Consider the following 19,836-nt stretch of genomic DNA (forward strand, 5'->3'; position numbering starts at 1 on the left):
ATTAAGTCGTGTATTTCTTAGGAACAGTTGGGACATCTGCTAATATTACATGATATGCTCTCTATTAAAGCACATCTAGGGGTTTTATTTTCCCAGAAAGAATAGTAAATGGAATTCTTACGAACAAACCGGTATAAATACAATTTCATCAGTCAGCACCTAACTGAACAGAACTGGACTCTGAGTCACGATCTGGAAGTTTGCTGGACTGCTGCATTGTGATTTTGATAGTTTGCTAAGCCTTTCAATTTGAGCGCTGTCTTTTATTTTCAAACGCTTGCTAAACAGCATTTTAAATTGCTCCTGAATCTTTTAAAAATGCTTCTGAAGGGCATTTAAAAATAACTATTTTGTGCTAATAATGAATTATTGCTTCAAAACAAACGATTAGAAACACTGCTGTAACATCTGCCAGTAGTGTAATATGTGATTGTGCTAGCTAGCTAGCAGAAACTGACAAAGGAGTGATTTTGACATCTGACATGCCCAGGTCATGATAAACCATGGTTTACTGGGACTTTAGAGAATGCTCTTGCTTCGCTCCCCTGCCCCTGCCCCTAAGCATCAGCAACAAACTACAGTATCTGGCTTAGCACTATGTCCAAACCAAGGACTATAATTTGTTTCAGTCAAAGAAGCCATATTTGGTAAGCCAAGAACAAACCTTGGCTTCAAATCATGTTTTGTTAGGAGTGTGAAACAAACCACAGCCTCCAGTTTGGATATACTGCTAAGCCAGGGACCATGGTTCTTAGTTCCTATTCATGTGAGGAGTGAAGAGAAAGCTGTCTAAGCATCACTAACTGTGATTTACCATGACATGCAAGTACAGCCAGTGTTAGCTACTCACGAAATGCCTCTTTCAAATGGTTCATAGAATCATAGAGTTGGAAGAGACCACAAGGGCCATCGAGTCCAACCCCCTGCCAAGCAGGAAACACCATCAGAGCACTCCTGACATATGGTTGTCAAGCCTCTGCTTGAAGACCTCCAAAGAAGGAGACTCCACCACACTCCTTGGCAGCAAATTCCACTGTCGAAGAGCTCTTACTGTCAGGAAGTTCTTCCTAATGTTTAGGTGGAATCTTCTTTCTTGTAGTTTGGATCCATTGCTCCGTGTCCGCTTCTCTGGAGCCGCAGAAAACAACCTTTCTCCCTCCTCTATGTGACATCCTTTTATATATTTGAACATGGCTATCATATCACCCCTTAACCTCCTCTTCTCCAGGCTAAGCATGCCCAGCTCCCTTAGTATATGGTTCCTTGGCCATATACTCTGTAGTAATGACATGTCACAGTTTGTTATCCAGGAAGCTTGTTTGGAGTTGCATCCGTGAGAGCAGGACTCCACAGGAATCTAAGAGGAAGTTTTGCAGCTAGCAAATTCCTATGTAACATTTTCTCATATTTACTTGGTGGATTTAATTCCACTCTATTCAGTGGGCTCAAAGTTGCTTGTTCCCAAATCATTATCAAATTAAATGAAATGATTTGAGGGATAAAAGAGGCTAAATGAAATTTTTAAAAATGATTCTTTATAGACATAAAACCTATTGAAACAACAACCATATCTTATTGTACATAATCTGTTGCAATAAGCATCAAACTGGGGGTAAAAGGGCAGAGTCAGCGACTTGTTTGTACTCCGTTACACATAAGGAGAACCAAAAGTGGCTTATCATTTAATCCTTTAATACCAGCCAATAAAATAAAAATTGCTTACAGCAGCTATATCAAGGAGTGTTCGACCACAAGGCCATTCTATACTGTCTACAACTTGACTTTTCAGTGATCTTGGAATAGAAAACCAATCTTTTGAATGATTCGATGCATGTCCATACCACAAATCATCATTCCATGCCAAAGCAGTTTTCAGAGTTCCCCCCAACCACCTTTTCCACAGGACAACAGTCCCGTGAAGAAAGAATGTGCATTTAACTTCATGGATTTGGTCCTGAGTCACAATCAGACAGTATGCAAGGTGCATTTACAAAACTAAGTTCACTCACAGAAACCCACGGTTGAGGTCAATTGGATTCCACCGTATAAATATGACTGGTGCTGACTGTCTTTTACCCCCAGTTTGGAATGTGTGCTTAAATGTACTTTAGGTTGCCTGAAGAGTTCTCACGACTTTATAGAACCAAGTGGCACACGTGCGGAATACATTTTCACTGAGTTGAATCCTACAGACAGAAACTGCAGCCAAATAACTCAGTTCTACAATAATATAACTTACTTCCAATGTATAAGGCCCGGGATTCTTTGGTACATGCCTAGATACTCTCACAAGTATATACAAACCCAGATATACGCACTTCATACATATCCTCAATTACAATCAAGCTAATGAGCCAATAAATCAAATCACAGGCTGAACCTCATTATTTTAGGCATCCAAGTTCAATTTGCTTACTAATGGCTGCATGGCTGCTTTTAATAGATGTGCTATTAAAAAGTAAACATAATGAATGAATAACTATTTAGGCATCATTACCCTATAAAGATGAAAAATTTCAAAGAATGCGGAACCCATGGAAGCTACTTACTTTTTTTTTTAATCGTGGAAAAATGCTAATCATAAACTCAGATCGCAAACGTAAATTACACAGAGGAAAAGAGCTAGTAAAAAGCATCATCAGGTCTATCCCAACTTCATATTGATGTTGAACGAGCTGAAATGGCTAGTTTGTGCACACATAGTTGTTTGTCCTGAAACGAACAGTACAGATGAGGAAGCAATTCCTCACCCCCACCAATTTGGCGTATTTTGGGGTTTCCGAATATACCCAAATAAGGTTTTGATTTCTCAGTGGCCTCATGTATCATTGCATTGTACAACATGGACACAGCGACATCCCAATCTTTAAATTTGTCGTAGCACCTCTAATTCTCCTGCGTTGGGACATGACAACATCACAGTGAAAGCATGCAGCCCACAGCCCACCCAAAGCAAGGAACTTCACAAATGATTCCTTGATCCTGCATATGTATTAGCGAGAGAAGTTATAGGAGGACCAGCATACTAATGCTTTTGAGTGGAACTGCAACATTTTCTAGCATTGGTGGATCTTCGCCTTCCCACAACCTCATGGGCCAACTTTGACAGATGGCCAGCCCCACCCCCTTATCAATCATCTGATGTCATTATGGTGTCTAGTGATTGACAGGTGGGTGATCCACCCATCATAGTGGGTCCACACGGGTAGGGTGAGAGGTCTTCTTTGCCAACTTGTTTCCCATAGGAACCCAGGAGCGCTGGACACTCTGCTGCGCAGCTGATGAGCAAGGGTTTCATCCTGCTTGCTGCAGAGGTCTACTTCGCCAGTGAGCTCCCCGCAGAGAATGTGCTTGCAAAACAGCATGCAGCAGGAGGAATCCCTGCCCTGCTCAAGCTGACATTCCCCAGTGACGTCAGCCAATGGACAGGTTGGTGTGGTTTGGGGAAAGTGGCCTCACAGGCCAGGTTCAACCTCATGGTGGGCCAAGAATGGTCTGTGGGGTCAGAGGTTCCTCATCCCTGCATTATAGCACAACTGGGCTGAACAAAAATGCCTCCAGGTCGACTATCTCTGATCAGGGGCAGTGATGGTGGTGGCAAGGCTGCAGAAGTGGTGTCTCAGATCGGAGGAAAGGATGCTATCTACTCATTCGGATGCTGCCTTGCCACCTGGTCCCCCTTCAATATTGCACTAGTTTTGAACCTCCAAGGGGTTATTATTTCACTGCAGTTCCTTTCCATCTGAAATAGTGTTGTGTTGAATCATTGCTATGTTCCCTCCTACCCCTTTGGACCTCATGAGTGCAGATAACATGTTCTTGCCACCTGGAGATTAGCTTCAGGGCCATTCTCAGACGATTTTGCGTATCTTTAGCGGTTCACCCTTCTTTTCCTTCCCAGCTCTTAGCATGTGGCGATGATGTATTGTGAGCCTAGTTTCAGATGCGCTCCAGCCTTTGGGGCAAAAGACTGCAGTTGGTTGTTATCCTTGGTCAAGGCAAGGCACCCCACCCCCAAGCCTGTGCCATTCTGCCATTATTAATCCACACTGGATCTGGGGCTTGGCTCAGTGAGTTCTGCACATATTCATCTTTGGGCAGTTGCCCACCTTTGCTGTGTACTGGCTCCAGCCATGTCAGCCAAGCAACTCCCAACGTTGCGATTAGCAAACATATTGCACCATGCTGTGGAACTCCCTAGACTTTCCACAAAAACCGAGTGCTGGAGCATCATTGCACAAATCTGTGATACTTGTATTTGTCCAGATTTGTTTACTCTTCCAGCTTCTCTCTCAGGCCTCCCACTTGCAAATTCTTCTCAAAGCTGTTTAAGCAGAACTAGGCGGGCAGATTCCTTTTGGAATCGCAAGCTCTTTCCCACATGTCTTATGCAAATCATCAAGCCTGAGACGTCTTGGTAGCCTAACCATTTTTGGAAATCAGTGCACACAGCATGTGGCGGTGAAACCTCTGTGCCCTTTTCAGTTAATATTGATTAGGTGAAATCAATAAAATTAAAGACATGTGTGTGTTGTTGTTTTTTACCACCACCTACAGAAAGCCGAGATGAATGTGCACATACAGACTGCTTGCAAATGCTACTGATTCAAAAGTTAACCTTAAAAATATTCGGCAAATGAAGTTTGCTTCAAGAAATAGGATATAAGCTACCTTTGCATTAAGAATGAGCAACTTGCCTCTTCCTCCATGCAGATGCCTACATAGAGAGCCAGTGTGGTGTGGTGGTTAGAGTGTTGGACTAGGACCTGGGAGACCAGGGTTCAAATCCCCACTCGCCATGAAGCTCATTGGGTGAAATTGGGCCAGTCACTGTCTCTCCTCTCAGCCTAAGCTCACAGGGTTGTTGTGAGGACTAAGTGAGGAGAAGGGGAACTATGTATGCCACCTTGAGCTCCTTGGGGGGGAAAGTGGGCTAGATATGCCATAAATAGGCCGCCATTGAAATGGATGGGAGCATCACAACGCTGCTGTAAACAAAGGGAAGCAGCACTTCCAGGCATGGCTCTCTGCAAGTTCTCACTTTCCTTAAACATCGTTCCAACGTTTCAATCTTACCTGGAATTGTATTCTTTGGTTAATGTGAGGCACGTGGAACTGTTTCAGGAAACGCTCGTCTTTGCTCCAGAAAAGTCGGATGTCAGGGATGCCGTACAGGATCATGGCCAGCCTCTCCAACCCCAGGCCAAACGCCCAGCCGATTTTGTTCTCTGCGCCAGCTGCAATTACACAAAGAAAAACACACAAGGCCTTAAAGGGAGAATAAAGGCAACAGTAAGATTGGTATTCTAAAAGGTGGGATATAAATCTATTAAATAAATGCATATTAAATACATAAATGAAAAGTTGTGTTTCCTTAAAAAAACACACACCAAAAATAGTTCATATGGGGGAACTTTTTAAAGAATCAGCTATGCCTGCTAATTTTATGCCTCATCCCAAAGAAAGGAAATACTGTATTTTTTGCTCTATAAGACTCACTTTTTGCCTCCTACAAAGTAAGGGGAAATGTGTGTGCGTCTTATGGAGTGAATGCAAGGTGCGCAGCTATCACAGAAGCCAGAACAGCAAGAGGGATTGCTGCTTTCACTGCGCAGTGATCCCTCTTGCTCTTCTGGCTTCTGAGATTCAGAATATATTTTTTTCTTGTTTTCCTCCTCCAAAAACTAGGTGCGTCTTGTGATCTGGTGCGTCTTATAGAGCGAAAAATACGGTATAGATCAGGAGTAGCTAACATGGTGCCCTCTGGATGTTGCTAAACTATTAACTTCCACCAGCTCCAGTACCTCGCAATGAAGAGCACAAAATCTGCAGAGGAAACTAATGGACCAAACATAGTGCAGTTAGTGCACCTATTGTTCTCCATATGGAAAGAACCAGTCAAAACCACAAGCAAAAGCCCAGAGCAAGGTACAGGTTGAAGGTCAAGGTTGGAAGCCTGTTGGGATACAGGTGACATTTCCAGATCAAACTGAAGTCACAAAGCAACCTTCCACTGAACACACTGTTTCCAAAGTGGCAGCTGTGGCATTTGCACAGAGCCCCCGGTCGTTCCCTATTGACCCTGCACCACCACGGCTTATCTCTTCCACTGCCACCAATCAGGTTTCCCCGGTAATATATTCAGACCCAGTCAGGTTGTAACGTATTAACAAAGATTCCAGTTTATTGTGAACGCAAACAAGTTCTAAATACTTTGAAAAACTGTACAGTGGTACCTTACATACGCTTCAGGTTACAGACTCCGCTAACCCAGAAATAGTGCTTCAGGTTAAGAACTTTGCTTCAGGATAAGAACAGAAATCGGGCTCTGGCGGCACAGCAGCAGGAGGAGGCCCCATTAGCTAAAGTGGTACTTCAGGTTAAGAACGGACCTCCGGAACGAATTAAGTACTTAACCCGAGGTACCACTGTAATCCAATTCACTCTCTCTGTCTCCCCTCTGTCTCTGACTCCTATGCCTCCCACCCACAAGAAACCAACCGAACTAACTGCCAAAACCCGTGTTGTGCCTTAAACACAGTTAGGCTTCGCCCCTGGGCTTTCTTATTGGTCAGTCTATTAACCCTTTCTCTCTCCCCCCAGTACGACATCTCCATAATGAGTGGGCAAATGCCACATTAGCCAATTTGGGGATGCAGATGAAAGGCTGCTTAAAATCCTGACTGGCAAATTTGAAAAGCAGAGGACTCCGTTTCTCTTGGTTGACCAACACACTGCAAGTCGCTCTTCTCTAGGTAGGAGGGAAACATAACAGGTGGAATTCCAGTTTCGTTTCCCCCTCAGTCCCACCTGGGAAATATCTGGAGGAAAGGACGGCCTAGGCCTATTTGAATTTTGGCTACCAGGATGCCATTCTTTCAATATTGCCAATTGCTTGCTTTGGCAATCAGGCTGTTTCCCCCCCACATGTGGTCAGATGCCTTTTTCTTTTTGGGACATCTGTTGCATTGCTTGTTCCTTAAAACATCTGATATTCTCTGTGTGCTGCGTGGCTGTGAAGAAAGGTTGTCCACGTGGATCAGCCCGCATAGATCAACCCACAAAATCCAGACAATGGGAAACACTTCTAGATTAGCACTATTGCTACTACCAGGTTAGTAAGCAAGTAGCTCCAGATAACTCAAGCAAAAAAAGCAACTTTGCAAATAATTATCATTGTTGGCAGTGCTGTTGGGCACCTAGATTAACTACAGAGATAAGTATCATCACCGCCGTTTAAAGAAATGGATGACAAATGAAATGCCAGACTCCCATAATTCTATAATTACAGTGTAATGGCAATTAATGCAATCTTATTTCCTACTAGAAATTATGTGAAACGCTAAAGGGACCACTGTGCCTTTTAAGACTCACCCTTATCATCAAGTTGCATCTCGTCTATCATTATCCAAAATATAATTGAAAGACACACACACAAAAAAAAAGCCAAGCAAAAACAAACTTGGCAGGCAGCTCTTAATTGCGTGCTCCTTTCCTATCTAGTATGAGGCTTGTCAGCAAATCTCAAAAGAAAAGCACAACGGTATGTGTTGACATTCGATCTCCACTCATCACTACAAGCCCACTTTGAGCATCAATCACATTTGTTAATAAGTGAAATGGTGTGAAATACCAACATTTTAAATTACTGGAACGCTGCTCGGCTATTGTCAAAAATTCCAGAGACCTTTCTTTTAAAAAGGGGGAGGGGGAGACAATAACAAAGAATTTAATCCATGCATTTCAGAGATGGAGTGGCAATCATAATCATACACTGTCTTCCATATTTCCCTGTATACAACTTGTCTTCACTACTACTAGTCTTTGTAAAAGACTATAGGAAATCCATCAGGATGAATAAAGGTAAAGGTAAAGGGACCCCTGACCATTAGCTCCAGTCGTGGCCGACTCTGGGGTTGCGGCGCTCATCTCGCTTTATTGGCCAAGGAAGCCGGCGTACAGCTTCCGGGTCATGTGGCCAGCATGACTAAGCTGCTTCTGGCGAACCAGAGCAGCGCACGGAAACGCCGTTTACCTTCCCGCCGGAGCAGTACCTATTTATCTACTTGCACTTTGACGTGCTTTCAAACTGCTAAGTTGGCAGGAGCAGGGTCCAAGCAACAGGAGCTCACCCTGTCGCGGGGATTCGAACCGCTGACCTTCTGATCAGCAAGCCCTAGGCACTGTGGTTTAACCCACAGCGCCACCCGCATTCCATCAGGATGAATACCAACAGCCAATACCAGAGGAAAGCATTCTGGTTGCCCTCCCCCCCCCCCATGCTCCAGACTACAACTCTCATCGGCACCTGTCAGTGTGGCCAATGGCCAGGAATGATGAGAATGACAGTCCAGAACACCAAGAGGGAGCCAAGTTGCCTAATCTGGTCTACAGTGATTGGCAGCAGCTCTCCAAGGTTTCACATAAGCATCTTCCCAGGCATTGTTGGTTTTGTGTGATTCCCAGTCTGTCTCACTCATTGATCCCTGTAGTACAATTAGACTAGCAGCAGTCAGCTTGGTGATGGGTACAGCTGATGCTTGCCTTGCTGGTTGTCTAGCCTGCAAAAGGACTCTGACTGCTGGAGGTAGCTGGTTTCTAGATGCAACCTTATAGCATGTGGCAAGAGGTGCTGATATGCTTAATGAAGCTTGTTAAAAGTAAATTAGTCAAATATTCCAAGGCCTTAGCTAGACTCAGTTAGAGGGAAGACAGAAGAAGAGTGTTCAATGGAGAGTTATGAATCACATAAAAGCACCTGTAAAAGCACCTGTGACTGACCAATAGCAGTAAAGCCTTCCTTTTTATTTGGATGGACACGTCTGGTCCAGTAGGGGGTAGAGCTAAAATATGATAGTTCTCCATTTGCTGAACAGCATCTGCTGAATTGGTTGATTACTTCAAACATAGCAGCCAAATTCATCTGGTGCTCAGTGACCACCCAAAGAATAGTTACGAGCTTCAACCTTGAGTCATCAAGGTAGTCCTCAAAATAAGCAAATATATTTATTGTTAGAAAACAGTTGATGTTTAATAACCTCAGCTCATGGGTCTGCTTGGCTGCCACCACACAAATGAACTCATGTGGACCCAGGCATTTGAAAACAGAAGCGAACCTACAAACAGTGATGTTAAGATCACAAATATTAGTCAGATCAATTTTGTGCATGTGTGATATCGCGTTACAGTGACCATGAGACCTCCCCCAATGCCTGGACTCACTCTACCCTGCACACGACCATCACATCAGCCTGAGTGTTGGAATGGGCCCATTGTTTCAACCTTTTCTGTGACTGCAGAATGACGCCAGCTGTTAAGAAGAAACCAGGTAGCAAATACAGGTAGAATCAATGTATTCTGACAAATAATAATCTTGTACTGAAAATTCAAAGGCATTCATCAGAAGACATAAGAATAAAAGTTGACCTCTTTAAATATAATATTTAGCCTACTGGCCATGTTCCAAATGCAGATCAGAGTGCTGCCAACAATTTATCATTCTTCCCTTCTTCCCTGACATGTCTTTACTTTTGACCTTTCAACATAGTTCATCAGGCAGTATTCACTACCTGAATAACAACCTAGACTTACTTAACATAGTTTTATGCCCTAAAAAGCAAAATACCTTTCATTGGTATTAGGCTGTTACTAAAACTATGTAGAACTTTGAACTGATCGATCAACCAAGCACCTTTCTTTTCCTAAACCTCAAGTCATTGATGGTACCAGATTAACCATGAAGGGTTACGGCATTGTTTGTGCTTAGCAATCCAAATCATTTGGAGGGATGTATTATGGGGGCTGGGAGTGTTATATAAATGTGCTTTTACGACAATGCAGCAAAAAAATAGCTTGGGGAAAATCCTGCTAGCCAAAGACATTGAAAAGGCACAAGAGAACAGAACAGGATGATGCCATGGCACATAGTTCTTCCACATATTGTTATTGTTGTTGTTGTTTAGTCATGTCTGACTCTTCGTGACCCCATGGACCAAAGCACACCAGGCACTCCTGTCTTCCATTGCCTCCCGCAGTTTGGTCAAACTCATGTTTGTAGCTTCGAGAACACTGCCCAACCATCTTGTCCTCTGTCGTCCCCTTCTCCTTGTGCCCTCCATCTTTCCCAACATCAGGGTGTTTTCCAGGGAGTCTTTTCTTCTCATGAGGTGGCCAAAGTATTGGAGCCTCAGCTTCACGATCTGTCCTTCCAGTGAGCACTCAGGGCTGATTTCCTTCAGAATGGATAGGTTTGACTTCTTGCAGTCCATGGGACTCTCAAGGGTCTCCTCCAGCACCATAATTCAAAAGCATCCATTCTTCAACGAACAGCAGGAAATAACTTGACCTGGGGATCATCAAGGGATGAGCTGTAGCTTACTGGGGAAGCACAAGCTTTGAACACAAAAGTTGAGTTCCCAGCATCTCAAAACAGGACCAGGGCAGACCACACTGCCTCAGACCCTGGAGAGATGTTGCCAGTGAGTAGATAGACCAATGTTTCACAAATTGGGCCTCCAGCTGTTTTTGGACTACAGCTCCCATAATCCCTGGCCACTGGTCTTGCTAGCTAGGGATGATGGGAGTTGTAGTCCAGAAACAGCTGGAGACCCAAGTTCCCATGTTTTGGAAACACTGAGCTAGAAGCCTTGAGTGGGAAGCCTGTGGTCCTTCAGATGATGTTGGGCTCCAACTTCCATCAGCACTGGACAGCATAACCAATGATCAGGGGCGGGAGTTTTAGCCCAACAACATCTTCAAGGCCACAGGTTCCCTACCTCAAGCGAGATGGGAAAATAATTGATAAAACAATTTCCTGAAATAACTGATAGCAGGAAAGAGTTATGAAAAGGATTAGTCAAAGCAGGAGAAGGTAAGAACATCAGCAGCTGTCAAGTAGGACAAACAGGGCATCCGTACAGTTCTCATACCATTTTCACATGTAAGACCAAGAAATGAATCTGAGTCTCTTTTGTGTGTGTTAATGCCATAAAATGAATATTGTAAACAGCAGAGAAAATTTGGAATTGGGGGAAAAAATGAAATGTAGCTTTTAACCAATGTAGGTTTCACCTTTACATTACAGACTGATTAAAACACAAACTTATTTAAGTTTCACGTTTGAAGATACCCTTAGGCTGTCCATAGTATATTTAGCTGGTGGACTGCTCTATCATTCCTTTGTGTCTCAAGCATTCCTGATCCAGCCTCATCTATTTTCATGTTCATTTAGGAAACAGTTGAGGTGAAGGTTACACAAGGGAGTAAAATGAAATTTGTGGCTTGCGTCCCTGGAGACCGAGCCAGTTCTCATTCGAGTTAGCCCTAGAGGTCTGCTCAAACCATCATGTTCTCTTTCACCTTGGATCAGAAATTGTTCTCCAGATGAAAGACAGCCAGATAAATGAGAGAAAATGCAATTAAATGTCTGCCGCTGTCACACAAAGTCACCATAGAGTATGACTCCCCCCATTTGCTTTGTGTTACATTAGTTACATTCTAGAACCACAGTAACTAAACGCCAGTTCAGACATTATATCTTTTGTCCAAGACAGCCACATGCTCTACCTTGAGCTTACACAACTTGGGCGTAAGGACTGCCTTGCAGGATCAGGCCAGGAGATTATTCAGCCCAGTCATGGGCAAGCTCCCAGCTCAAACTCAGAAGCAAGCTGAGCCATTTCCTCCCAAACTGGAACATAGTACAGTGGTCCCTCAGTTTACGAACTTAATCCGTTCCGGAAGTCCGTTCTTAAACAGAAACCGTTCTTAAACCAAGGCACACTTTCCCTAATGAGGCCTCCGGCCAGCGGTGCCCTTCCACTGTTCGGATTCTGTTCTTAGACCAAGGTAAAGTTCGCAAACCGGGACACTACTTCTGGTTTTGCGGAGTTCGTAAACCGAATCGTTTGTAAACAGGACTGTTCTTTTTTTTTTTTTTTAAAAAAGTGATTTTTATTAATTTACAACAAAACAAAACAAAACATACATTATTTTCACACTTCACATTTCAATTTCCAAATCTTTGTTTTTGGACTTCCTTCAGCTTTTCCGTAAATCTTTCGTAGTCATTATTGGTTTCCGCATTTCTTTTTTTTTACCATTGTCATTAATTATATCTTTTTTCCCTCTCATTCCTTTTGGCAATGTCTCTCGCATATTCACAGTGCTCTTTTAAAACCTTCTAACGTTATTTGACCATCACTTATATTCTCCAGATATTTAACAAATTTCCCCCAGTTTTCTGTAAACTGTAAACAGGACTGTTCTTAAACCTACCCTATTCCTGTGAGCGCCTAAACCTCTCCCTCACCCTGACCTGCCAAATACCTGCCATCCTTCCTTCAATCTGACTTACCAGTCTGGCATTTGGGAGCCAGCAAACCACAGCAGGCAGTTGTACAGAAGGGAGGGTGTTCTTTACATCTTTAGCTAGATAATTTTGTGGGGAAAGCCCTGTTCAGGAGTTCACTTGTGCAATGAGAATCAAGTGAGGGAGACCAAGGGCATGCTGGCAGTATGCCTTCCCTGATATCTAACATAGCTCCGTCGGTATAGCATGAGACTCTTAATCTCAGGATTATGGGTTCAAGCCCCGCATTGGGCGAAAGATTCTTGCATCGCAGGGGGTTGGACTAGATGATCCTCGCGGTCCCTTCTAACACTAGAATTCTCTGATTCTTTACAAATCCTCCACAAGCAGATGGAGGATGTTCTTCCAAAGCAGGGAGTCTCCCCAAACTCGTGAAGGTTCCGCACATGATTTTAAACGTTGCATATTCAGGGCTGTAGACTGCACATGTTTCTATGTGTACATATGGAAAGACCTGGCTCCTGAACTGCTTCAACAGGCAAACAAAAATGTTCATCTTCTTCCCCAATATAATGGTAGGGCATGTGCACACATAGATTTTATGCAGCTACATCTGGTTAATATAGCTACTGTTAGTACTGAAAATTAAAAAAGTAATCTTTCAGTGGGTGTAGGTAGGGCTGCTGCTGCTTCAGGCCCACCCATTTAGCCTTTAAACTGATTACTTGATCTTCAAAGAACAAGAATTTATGTGTGTGTGAGAGAGAAAGAGAGAGAGCGCGAGGAGTGGGAGAGATAGAGATGTTCAGTTGCTTGAAATGAAAACAGATATCTTCTTGCATGCATAGCAATGCCTCAAGGTGACTGAAAAGAGCTTCCTTTCACATCAAGAGCTGAGAGTAAAAACACTGCAGAACCTCAAAGAGCCAAAAGTCAGCGGCTTTTGGACAACAACTAGAGCAACCTAGGTGTTGACACTGCCATATCCTACGAGCTAAATGGGGCTTAGCCTGTGTGGCACTAGGAAGGGGTGCACACATGTTGGTTTGGTGAATTATTCGATAAGCATTATCTGGTTGCATGAACCCCACTTGCCAGCTTCCTCTCCATATGCCAGATGACTGGGAGGGGAATGAGTCTTGCTTCATTTTGAGCACGACTTTGGAGAGAGGTGGAGCACTTCTCTTTTGCCACTTCTTCTTTCCTCGGTCTTTATAGAGAACTATGACCGGAGCAGCTTTTTAAGTTCAGCACAGCACTTTGGAAAGTGAAGGAAGGCCCTGTTAATTTGCTAAGCCCCCTACAGCTCAGTCAGCAGAGCGTTAGACTTATAATCTCAGGGTTGTGGGTTCGAGCCCCACTTTGAGTGAAAGATTGCTGCATTGCAAGGGGTTGGACCAGATGATGATGATGATGATGATATGTTATTTGTGCCCCGCCCATCTGGCTGGGTCTCCCCAGCCACTCTGGGTGACTTCCAACAAAGATTAAAAATACATTGAAATGTCACACATTAAAAACTTCCCTGAACAGGGCTGCCTTCAGATGTCTTCTAAATGTCAGCTAGTTGTTTATCTCTTTGACATCTGATGGAAGGGCATTCCACAGGGCGGGCGCCACTACCGAGAAGGCCCTCTGCCTGGTTCCCTGTAGCTTTGCTTCTCGCAGTGAGGGAACCACCAGAAGGCCCTCGGCACTGGACCTCAGCATCCAGGCAGAATGATGGGGTGGAGACGCTCCTTCAGGTATACTGATCTTCGTGGTCCCTTCCAACTCCACAATTCCGATTCCGTGCACTGATTCTACGCATCAGTTCATGAACAGCTCCGGAAAAGGGTGTTCACCACTGGCAAATAGACAGAGGCGGGACTGAAAGGAACCCCAGGCACTGCAGGAAGCTGCTGTACAGCTGTCTAAATTGAAGCCTTGAAACACCAGATAGTAGTGTAAGTAGTTTGCAAAATCGAAAAGAAATCCAGGGGTTGGTTGAGGGGAGCAATAAAAATGTGTCTGTGTTACAGCTGAGTAAATAAGGCAAACAGGGTAACGGTAAAGGGACCCCTGACCATTAGGTCCAGTCGCGGATGACTCTGGGGTTGCGGCGCTCATCTCGTTTTATTGGCCGAGGGAGCCGGCGTACAGCTTCCGGGTCACGTGGCCAGCATGACTAAGCCGCTTCTGGTGAACCAGAGCAGCGCACGGAAACACCGTTTACCTTCCCGCTGGAGCGGTACCTATTTATCTACTTGCACTTTGACGTGCTTTCGAACTGCTAGGTTGGCAGGAGCAGGGACCGAGCAACGGGAGTTCACCCCATCGTGGGGATTCGAACCGCCGAGCTTCTGATCGGCAAGTCCTAGGCTCTGTGGTTTAACCCACAGCGCCACCCGCGTCCCTTCAAAGGGTAAACAGGGGGGTGGCCATGTGTCCTACTGTATAGACCATCTACTTTGTATGCAGAAGGTCACAGATTCAGTCCCCACATCCTGCAGGTGGTGCCAAGAGGGATTTCTGCCTGAAACCCCACAGAGCCACTGCTAGGCAGTGTAAGGCAGCTTCCCAGGTTCTACTGCTTCCCTCATGACTGGAACACATGACTTTTCACTACCACCCAGTTGTAGTTGAAGCCAGCCGCCATTTAAAAATGGCCAGCACACAGGAAATGATGCTTTGCCAGAGAATAAGACAAGGAAGGCTATATACAGAGATCTCAGGAATGTTGATGTGTGAAAAGTTTTGCATGTAGAGGAGTTAAGCAGTCGGGCCTCAAAATAACTTTAGAAAATCATAAAAGGGTTTCTAAGGCAGTTTCAGCAAAACTCATATAAGATATAATTTCTGAAACTACACACTTACCCACTGCGAAACATTAAGCCAGAGTTTTGAAAAGCTATTAAGAGGGATTGAAAGAACTTCCAATGGCACCTGTGACATTCACTTTCAGTGTTAATATCCTATTTTACCATGATGGCAGAGTAATAAGCTTTTAATTGAAAAAATGCAATTATACTACAATGAAGCACTGCGTTACGAATCAAAAAGCACATTGTTCTTTATGCTCATTGTTCTTAGGGTCACACTTGGAAGTTCGCGATCCATTACCAAGTGCAAAAGATTCTACTCAGATGTGTTTCATATTGGAATGTTAGAGAGTCTAGCTCCTCAAGATGTCAAACCGTTATTCACAACATTTGTATATATTCATTCTTCTAGGTAGCTCACTATAGTCTTGTGAGGTGCTTGAGGCTGAGAGAGAATGATTTCGGGAAGGGCCATAGCTTTCCAGGTTCAATCCCCGGTATGAATCTCCCAATTTGAAACACTGGGGAGACACTCCCAATCAAACAATGAGCTTGATGGACCAATGGGGTGACTTGGAATAAGTAAACCCGTGTTCTATGTTCAATGCATGTTTTATCTGAGACAATTCCAGAGAGACTGTGGGTTTTAATTGGGGAGAGGAGTTGCACTTCCAACGCTTTAGTTCCTCTAAAACAGGCATCCCCAAAATCGACCCTCCAGATGTTTTGGGACTACAATTTCCATCATCCCTGACCACTGGTCCTGTTAGCTAGGGATGGTGGGAGTTGTAGTCCCAAAACATCTGGAGGGCCGAGTCTGGGGATGCCTGCTCTAAAACGTCTCTGTGCTCACTTGTACAGTGTTTGTTCCAAACAATTAGTCCTAGATATCCTTTACACATGCGTCCCCTTTTTTTGAAAACAACTTTCCCCCTTCCTGCTTAGGGTTTTCCCATACAGTCAGGTCAAACTGCCTTCTTTCAGTTAGCACACTGTGAATTTTCCAAAGTCATTAGCTTCTTGACCCTATTGAAGAGACCAAGTCGGACCAGAGTTTTCAAGACATACCAAGCATCTCCCCTGACAAGAGAACAACTACGCATGACACTCCTTTATCAAAGGAAGTGGTTTGCACACTTCCTGCTTCCAACTAATCCCTTCCACACTGATTTGTCTGCTGAGGAATCCCTGCGAATTTGCCCCAGAACCTTCCTTCCCAGAAGAGGATTCTGGGACCTACTGAGCCTCGCCAGAAATTGCATAATGTTGCTCAATCCACTCAAGATGGCAAGAAGGGAGCCAGGCTGTAGTGAGCAAGATAAGCCAGATGTCTCCTCGAAGGTAATGTGGAGAGGAGGATTAACCTCACCCCTCACCAGCTCGAAAGTTCACTGAGCCCTGTGGCTTGTTATGGCTCTTGCTGGGCACAGTCACAAAGCTATAGCCATCCTCCGTCTCCATCTCATAGCTGGAAGAGACACAGAGGCACCTTTCTACCAGGCAGAGATAGAGAAAGCCCTTCCCATTCTGAGCTTGCAGTGCTTGTAGGGAAAGGCAGAGGCAAGTCAACTTCCTGTGCCCCTTTGGCTGGTGTTCTGCAAGCTTGGGACACAGCTCAGATGGACACAAAAAGAGAGACTTTGCAGAACTGGCAAAACTGACGGGAAGAATCCGGAACCAGCGAGACCAAGCATCCCAAAAGGACTGGAATAAATTTATATTATATTTGAAAGACAACTGTAAGCAATTAACATCATTAGCAGGGTTTTCTGAAGATTTGTAAGATGAAATTGCTACCTATTCAGGTGGAGTAATTTAATATTTTAGGGAATGATTTAACAAGGATAGGAAACGAAGTGAAATGTAAAGTTTAATTTTGTAAACGGGAGGGAGGGAGGGAAGTTGTTAGGCTCAGTTGAGCCAAAGAGATAAAATAAGAAGGTTATGGAAGAAGGTTGGTTTCCTGCCCTCTATTTCAGTTCCAGGACGCGGGTGGCGCCGTGCGTAAAAGCCTCAGCGCCTAGGGCTTGCCAATCGAAAGGTCGGCGGTTCGAATCCCCGCGGCGGGGTGCGCTCCCGTTGCTCGGTCCCAGCGCCTGCCAACCCAGCAGTTCGAAAGCACCCCCGGGTGCAAGTAGATAAATAGGGACCGCTTACTAGCGGGAAGGTAAACGGCGTTTCCGTGTGCGACTCTGGCTCACCAGAGCAGCAATGTCACGCTGGCTACGTGACCCGGAAGTGTCTCTGGACAGCGCTGGCCCCCGGCCTCTTGAGTGAGATGGGTGGACAACCCTAGAGTCTGTCAAGACTGGCCCGTACGGGCAGGGGTACCTTTACTTATACCTTTATTTCAGTTCCAAGCTTAGAGCCAGAGAGAGCAGGAAATTCCCCCTGACTTTGTGCTGCCTTTCAAAGACATAGCATGAGGTCAGGGACAAGACCTGTCCTCTTGTGATGAGGGTGGGGGGCTCTGTCAGTAACACATTTTTGATGGCCAGTAGGACCAGCACTGTGGTATAAACCACTGAGCCTAGGAAGGTTGGCAATTTGAATCCCTGCGGCGGGATGAACTCCCATTGCTCGGTCCCAGCTCCTATCAGTTCAAAAGCACACCAAAAAGTGCAAGTAGATAAATAGGTACCGCTCTGGCGGGAAGCTAAACAGCATTTCCGTGTGCTGCTCTGGATTCACCAGAAGCGGCTTAGTCATGCTGGCCACATGACCCGGAAAAACTGTCTGCGGACAAACATCGGCTCCCTCAGCCAGTAAAGTGAGATGAGCGCCGCAACCCCAGAGTCGTTCGCGACTGGACTTAACTGTCAAAGGTCATTTACCTTTACCTTTAGGACCAGCCAAAATGGGCTGCTTCTTGATCTTCTCCTATAACCGTGCATAACATGAAAACATTTATTAGGACACACATTGCATGGAAAGATCACAGGTGATGAGAAGTTGTGTTTAAAATGAAGTTTGCCATCTCCACAGTTATCTGCTCATCGAGGAACCTCAGGCTTCCTTGGAACACAGTTTGAAAATGATAGATGCAAAGACTTCATCCAGAAGCATCAACTCTTCCTTTTCCCTAGCTGCATGCATCGAGTTGCTATGCTTAGAAGCCTCTAAGTTCACCACAAGGCCTGGCAAACTCAACATTAACTACTGCGGCAGAGAAGTTGCCTGTCAGAATGTAGCTAAAACTGGAATAATTCCAACCATAAACTGGCAGCTAGTCAGATGAGGACCAATTTTCTTAAGGATGATTGAAACAAGCTGGCTTATGTTTAGAGAACAAGGTTAGAAAACACTACATACAATGCAAAATGTTTAAGCTTTGCACCAGCACTGAATATGGATTATCATTAGGCGTCAACAACAGTAATTAGGCAATTGATTAAGCCATGTACTAATTGTATGCTAGGCTGACCAAACAAGCATGCAAATTTATTTGGCTATTAAAGAGATGTAAAGAAATATGGATTTTCAATCAGTCAATGGCAAGCTTTTAAAGGTGGGTGTTTTGTCCTTTGGGGTAGACGTTTGAACCTCTGATCGTTTTGGAAAGGAAAGTTAACACCTGTGACCCTCCTGCAACAAGAAAGGTATGGAGCTCATTTTATCTGCTGCCTTGCAGGCTGGTTTCTCAGCATGAGAAAGAATATGGGGATCTCAATGAAGATGGACTAATTAAGAGACTTCCTTTCCCTCAAAGCTATGAGGAGGCACTCCGCCTCTTGGTCTATGAAGCCCTTTCACAGAGAGGGGTTAGAAAGAAGCTCAAACCTCTTTGGTAGCTGTCCACACAGAAACGATTAAACTGTCTTATACAGTAGTACCTCTGGTTACGTACTTAATTCGTTCCGGAGGTCCGTTCTTAACCTGAAACTGTTCTTAACCTGAAGCACCACTTTAGCTAATGGGGCCTCCTCTTCCTGCTGCTGCTGCTGCTGCTGTGCTGCCACACAATTTCTGTTCTCATCCTGAAGCAAAGTTCTTAACCTGAGGTACTATTTCTGGGTTAGCGGAGTCTGTAACCTGAAGCGTATGTAACCTAGGGAACCGCTGTACAGAGCCTTTCACCATATATGGACCATAGTCACAAATTCTGGGGTCCCATGGACACATTTTCAAAGTGGGAAAATAGTTATGTGTACCACCCACACAACTAAGCACGCACAACTTATTACATTCGTTATAATAAAATGATTTCCAGGCCCTGTGTGGAGATGCTGGATATGTTCCATCCTTGATAGAACGGTGGGAGGAACCAGCTAAGGAACCACCAAAGGAAGAAGGCTCAGAACCCAAGGAGTAGTGGTAGGACAATGAAGAGTGGTCAGAGGGAGAAGAGGGGGAAAACAGGAAAGAGGAGGTGTCAGAAGCTGAATGGGTAACAGGGCTTAGTGAGCTGGGAAAGAAAGAATTCCAGAATCAGAGGCTGAAGCTGAAACAGGTGAGTGGGATGACGGAGGCCAAGAGGCAGAGATGAGTCAGGCTAGTGAAGAGTCACAGGTCTCTCCCTCCTGCCACAACAAACTCCCCTCCCCTCTGGTCTCCCAGAACCAGAAGAGGCATAAAAAGGGCAGAGGAAAGGTTGGCTGCATGCAGGCGCAGTCTCCGATTGCTTGGGGAAACGTCCTGGAGAGGAGGGGTCTGCAACACGCCAGCCCTTTCTACAAAAGCAAGCCATAAGCGGCAGCTTGTGGATTAACTTGAGCCTGGGAGTCG

The 19,836-nt window shown here is 44.7% G+C and overlaps 1 protein-coding gene across 3 annotated transcripts in view; it reads right to left on the minus strand.

Annotated features, from left to right (window-relative positions):
• FARS2 (phenylalanyl-tRNA synthetase 2, mitochondrial) overlaps window positions 1-19,836 on the minus strand; it is a 186,839-nt gene that overhangs the window by 67,674 nt on the left and 99,329 nt on the right. For all 3 annotated transcript variants that reach the window (XM_083449540.1, XM_083449538.1, XM_083449539.1), the window contains one exon: window positions 5,077-5,237. In XM_083449540.1, coding sequence (XP_083305666.1) covers window positions 5,077-5,237 — 161 coding nt within the window. The remainder of the gene's footprint in view (window positions 1-5,076; window positions 5,238-19,836) is intronic.

Source organism: Podarcis tiliguerta (genome assembly GCF_965153285.1).
Source record: "Podarcis tiliguerta genome assembly, chromosome: 7".
Lineage (NCBI taxonomy): Eukaryota > Metazoa > Chordata > Lepidosauria > Squamata > Lacertidae > Podarcis > Podarcis tiliguerta.